At 38.6% G+C, this 6,314-nt stretch overlaps 1 protein-coding gene across 1 annotated transcript; it reads left to right on the forward strand.

Annotated features, from left to right (window-relative positions):
• Nucleotides 1-872: 872 nt before the first annotated feature.
• LOC115013552 (solute carrier family 22 member 7-like) lies at nt 873-4,275 on the forward strand. Its single transcript, XM_029439936.1, has 9 exons — nt 873-1,256; nt 1,457-1,560; nt 2,174-2,328; nt 2,438-2,606; nt 2,691-2,814; nt 2,908-3,017; nt 3,573-3,787; nt 3,870-3,978; nt 4,065-4,275. The coding sequence occupies exons 1-9, from the start codon at nt 873-875 to the stop codon at nt 4,273-4,275; spliced, it is 1,581 nt and encodes a 526-aa protein (XP_029295796.1).
• Nucleotides 4,276-6,314: the final 2,039 nt, after the last annotated feature.

The raw sequence follows: 6,314 nt of genomic DNA on the forward strand, positions 1-6,314 counted from the left end.
GTGTCTAGTTTGTGCGGACGTACTTGCGGTGAAACACGAAACATGCCGAACTGCACGAGCTGAAAGGACGAGTGTTTGGATAAAGTTAACGCTCTTCGGTGGAGTTCGGCCCAACAAGCAGCTCTCTGCAGAGCGGAACATACAAACATGGAGAGATGGAGAGGTAGACCCCCACACCAAGAACAGACTGTTCCACTGCCATGTGCAATACTCACTTTATTTATATCACTTGGTACTTATATTATCTTTTATTCTATTTAATTATTGTGTACTGCCTTTTTACTTCATAAGTTCTTCTGCTGTGACGAGATACATTTCCCCGTTGTGGGACTAATAAAGGATTGTTGATAAAACAGAAAGATACAGGATATCTGTCACTGTCTCTAGACACTGAAATAACAGTCTACAAAATGTAACACTTTTTAAACTTTAAATTTGACGTAGGCTCTTAATGTAAAACAGTGAGTAACTGTAGTTGTTTGACGCATTGTCTTACAAAATGAGAATATGTAACGCATGGAAGATATGACAGATTATATATCAAGGTAAGATAGTGATTTATCATCACACCCCTCTGATTTATATTCCAGCTCACTCACTTGTGTCTATGTAAATGAAACATGACGATGGTCTTTGTGACACATTACCTGTACAGACTTGTGTGGTTCCACCATCACAGTATCGAGCCCATTCATGAGTAATTGCATCGGCCATTGGGTTCATCGAGATGCTGAAAAACATTCTTTTGTGGAAATTAATGCTTAACGTAGTGCAAGTTAATGTGTATTGTGCAGTAAGTGTCTGCCAGCTATTTGCACTTCACTGCTGGACGCTGCTTACTTTCATGTCCACTTTGAAAGCACAGCAACAAAATGAAATTTGACAGCATACTTTCAGAAATTAATGGATTTGGAAAATTCCAAATCCAGCTAGTCTTGATTCAGGTGCTCTCTCGAATGACTTTGCCGTGTCACTTTCTGCTGAATAACTTCATGGCAGCTGTTCCCTCTCACCACTGCAACATCACAGCTCTGGATGATGGCGGCGGCGTCTTTGGGAACTTAACTCTGGAACAGAAACTGGTTGTTGGTGTTCCAGCAGAGCAGGATGGAACTCCGAGGTCCTGTCAGATGTTTTCAAAGACCCAATATCAACATCTGTCCGGCTTGAACAGTAGCGAGGATGCATTAACTGTTCAGTGTCAGAACGGATGGGTGTATGACAACCGCACATTTAAATCTACTTTGGCAACAGAGGTAAGTCTTCAATAAATATTCTTTGGTGTATGTTTTAATGAAATCTGTTCGAAAACTATTTTGTAAAATAAGTCATATAGACATTTAAATGTCTGTTTATCCATTGTGGGTAAAATGTTTTTAAATGAAATGGAGAAGTAAGAAACATTTGACTTCTAAGAGTTCAACCCTGACTAATGCTCCGAGTGGATTCTTTACAGTGGGATCTTGTGTGCAGCAGAAAAGGGATGAACAAGGCAACAGCCACTATTTTCTTCATTGGTGTTATGTCTGGAGCTCCTTTATTTGGGTATCTCAGCGACAGGTAAGAATGTTAATGAAAAGACGGGTATGTCCTCCATATGTCAGTGACACTTGAAGCAAATGTCAGATGAGATTAAAGGGCCACGACACAGACCTTTTACACATGCTGTGGCTCTGGAGGAGCTTTCCAAAGTCTGAAAACAAAATAAAAAAGATAATAAAAAAAGTTACCTCGGCTTTGATTTGAGATTTGAAAGTGTTGCACCAAATTCCCACCAGGGAGATGTTGCTGGGACATTATGTACATAATTGGATACAGCAAACGGAGCCGCGCACGCAATGCGTTGAGCACCCCTCCAAAGCAATAAACCTGAACAGTATACAGGTTTTTAAACATTACAGTAAAGATTACAACATAAGCAATGTGTGTAAAAGACAAATGATAATCATAACAATAATAAAAAAGAGGAAGACATTATTATTGAAACTGTATGTGACGGCCTGACAACTGTAGTCCTGTTGAGAGTGAGCAACAGGAATATAAACATAAGATAAACTAATGCAACTTAAGACAAATTAGAAGAACATCTTCTAAATGTATGCTTTCTTGTGAATTGAGAGATTTATCTCCATAGTTTTGATCATTGCTTTTAACGTTTTCTTTTCATGAGCAGGTTTGGCCGACGACCGCTGCTGTTGGTGTCTTACTTGTCGTCCATCACGTTTGCAGTCCTGAGTGCGTTCTCCACATCGTATGTGATGTTTACCATCATGAGGTTTTTTACAGGGATGTCCCTCGCAGGAATAAGTATCATCTCCATTGTTCTAAGTAAGTAGGCTACTGCTAAAACCTTGAGATGAGGAAAATAGAATTAGTCTTTGTTCACATTTGGTTTTAAAATGTGAAAGCGTTTCGATGTGTGCTGGCGTTTCTTCAGATGTTGAATGGTTCAGCATCGAGCACAGGACCTTTTCTGGTATAATCACAAGCATGGATTGGACACTTGGAAACTTGATTCTGGTTGGAATTGCATACTTTATAAACGAGTGGAGGATGCTCATTGTGGCAGTGACCTCACCCTTGATACTCTCCGTCATCGCTTGGAGGTATTAACGTTTCATATTTTACACTTTCACAAAGAAATGATTCCTATCACTGAAACGCCGAACTCACCACGTTTGTCGTTGCAGGTGGCTTCCAGAGTCTGCGAGGTGGCTCCTGGCCAACGGGCAGGCGGACGCTGCTCATTATTACATAACGCAATGTGCCAAGATGAACAACAGAACCAAGGTTATGGACACGGTCACACCAACGGTACATTTTAACGTTGGTTACCTGAAACTCACGGTGATATAAAGGTGTTGGGGTTAGTGAACACTTTGATTGTGTTTGTTTGCTTTCTCATAGGAGTTACTGGAATCTGCACAAGGTGAAACTAACGATAATAAATACACTATCGTGCATCTTTTCAAGACTCCAAATATCAGGAAACTTTCGATATGCTTAGGAATAGTATGGTAAGTGTCACTTTCATGAGTTGGGTTAAAGGAATAGTTTAGCATTTTGGTAAAGATGCTTGTCTGCTTTTATTCTGAATTTCAGGGGAACAAGCCTGGCTCTGTCCAAAGTTCAACAAGATCTCAAATAGTTTATTTTATGTTTGTGTATAGCATACACAAGGCAGATACAACATGTTAATTATTGAGCCTTAAAGGTGCTAGTAGGTGGATTTTGAACTTGAGGGAGAGCCAGTGTTTACGCTAAGCTAAACGAAGTCTGGCTGCTCTCAATCTTCTCATCTAACCCTCAGAGAGAAAGCAAATAAGCATATTTATTTAGTCAATTTAACATATTGATAGATGATCACTCAGATATACAATAATATCAATAAGTACCTATTAATCTAAAACACTGTGTTTTATATAATATGCAATATGGTATATAATTGATGATATCAAAATAATGCAATGCAATTGTAAGGTGTCTGTTGTACTGAACATATCAGCCATGTTTCTTTAAGTTGCATCACACTCGTGTTAAAATCAGTTTCAATGCTTTGTTCAATTGTCTAGGTATGGAGTTGCATTTACATACTATGGAATAAGTCTGAATATCACTGGGTTTGGACTAAACCCATACGTCACACAATTCATATTTGCATCCATTGAATTGCCAATGAAGATTTCTGTGTATTTCTTCTTGGAGAAAGTTGGTAGAAGGCCTGGTCAGATGGGAGCCATGATGTTAACTGGTCTCTGTCTTTTCATCAACTTGTTTGTTGCAAAAGGTTATTTTCGTTTTTTTATTAATAATTTTTTGTCAACATATCAAAGAATTGTCTTGATCAGAACTCTGAATCTTTCCCTCAGATAAGTGGGTCATTCGTACTGTTGTGGCCGTCCTTGGAAAATCCATGTCAGAAGTCTCTTTCACGATCGTGTTCCTCTTCACAACTGAACTCTTTCCTACGGTCGTACGGTTGGTACAAAACAAACCACATACAATGATCTGTGACCACATACAATACACATTACATTACCTCAGTGCTTTGATTTGTTTTCCAGACAGAATGGTGTAGGCTACACCTCCTTTATAGCCCGGCTGGGCGTTTCCATATCTCCACTCATCATGCTATTGGAGGACGTGTGGCATCTCCTCCCTGAAGTCACTTATTGTGCGGTGGCAGTCGGATCTGGTTTAGTGGCTTTTCTCCTGCCTGAAACATTGAACGCTCAACTGCCAGAGTACATTGAGGATATTGAGAAACCAAGGTAATGAGGAGGAGAAGAAGAAGCTGCAGTAAACCATTAGTCACCTCCCTGCTAAAGAGTAATCAAGTCCAGATAGCTCACAGCTCATAGTTGACCTATGTTACAAAGAACTTCTTCTAGCTTGAAACACATGAACATGCCCACCGGCCGCACTTCTCTGCTCCCCGGTGTTAATTTGGCGTAACACATTTTAAAATCTCAATCCATTCATCATAACAGAACTAACTTAAGTTTGATCTTTATTGCAGTGTACCATCATCAAGGAACAAGCAAGCAGCGACCTCCCGGTCTGAAAGGGAAGCCAATGCAGAAGTGCTCTAAACTGGAATTCTTTCTAATATCCAGCAGAAGTGTGATTATATAGAAGTCTATGAGAAACCCTATTCAGTGCATGAAAGAGCTTTACCCTCTCATGTCACTTCTGGTTCCAAAAACCAACATAGCTACGGCCAAAACAGCAAACTTGAGGATTTAAAATGTTAGTCTACAAACCAATTAGTTCTTATATACAGTCTCTCAGGGGTCGGCAACCTTTACTATCAAAAGAGCCGTTTTGCCCCTTCTTCCACCAAATAAGATTTGTCTGGAGCCGCAAAATACATTTGATAACGCAGCTTATAAGTTTGATATATAGTTATAGTATATTAGTTGCATTTATGAAATGACAGAATGACAATAAAGGAAACGTTTGAGATCGTGTTGCTATTTTCACCCAGTTCTTTGGCTTTTAAACAATTCACAACAGCCTCGCGAATGTTTGTTCTTGAAATGTCTTCAACATTACATTTTCTGTTGTTTGCTCAAGCACACAGGTGAGCCAGCATCGTAGCATCGAGCCAGCAAAAGTAAACTCTATTTTCCTCCAAGACTTAAAACTCAAGATGTGCCCCCCGCAGGGAAAGACTCCCGTCGACGCAGGAGAATGTGACGCATATTTTAGTGGACGAAATATATATAAGAGGTGTTCCCTTTGAAAGATTGTCCACTGTGCTCCTGAGCCGCAGGTTGCAGACCCCTGGTCTATCTGAACATTTATTCATAATGACAATGATCCTTCACCTTCCCACAGTATATTGCTTTACAATTTAAAAGTCTTAATAATTAAAGATGAGTTGATTTTAAAATATGTACTGTTTTGTAACAATAACATTGTTAAAATCTTTATTGTCATCAAAAACCTGAAAGAGCAGAGTCTGTAGCCGGACGAGCAGCTCTGTGAGGCTTTAGGCACAGTGGTGTTTTAAGCTAAATGCTAACATTGGAATAATAACATGCTCTCACTGACGATGCTCGCATGCAGTATTTTGGCAGGTATAACATTTACCATATTCACTCTCTTAGTTTAGTATGCTAACATTTGCTAATTAGCATGAAACACAGTAAAGTACAGTTGAAGGTGATGTAACGTCATTAGCCAATGTTAAACCTGCTGGTGGGGCTACAGTGAAGTCAGAAGTTCACCTTTGATATCTGTACTTATTTGTGATTATTTTGTGTATTTTAATTGTTTAGGTTATTTGTCTTCTAAATTGTAAACTATAAGGCTTTAACTGTTGACGTAAACTGATCTTTCATATTAGTATAAATGAACACTAAACCACACATTGACTAGACTACTTTTAATTTTACAAACTCTGAACACTTTGGAAGAAGGAATATATTTGTCTATCCCAAATAAAGTGTTATCACAGTTGAACAAATACTAGTGTGCTTTTACTTGACCTATTCTACAGATTTATCTATAATTGTTCTGGAGTAGAACATCCTGGTACCGAAAGGCAAACTGTATATGTATCGGGACATACTAAATATTTTCTCTCACTTTAGAAGGGCAGAAAAAGGTCCGCACAGAAAATTGAAATGTTTCAATAATAGTTAATCTAGAGACATAATAGAATTAACCTGTATGTGTGGTAAAAATGTATTTGCAATTATATCAACACTTTCCTATTAATCAGATACAATCAGTTAATCAGATCCCTAACAATAATTCAATAATTACATCAAATATCACTTTTGCTTTACTAAAGCTTGAAATTGTTC

Source organism: Cottoperca gobio, chromosome 9 (assembly GCF_900634415.1).
Source record: "Cottoperca gobio chromosome 9, fCotGob3.1, whole genome shotgun sequence".
NCBI lineage: Eukaryota > Metazoa > Chordata > Actinopteri > Perciformes > Bovichtidae > Cottoperca > Cottoperca gobio.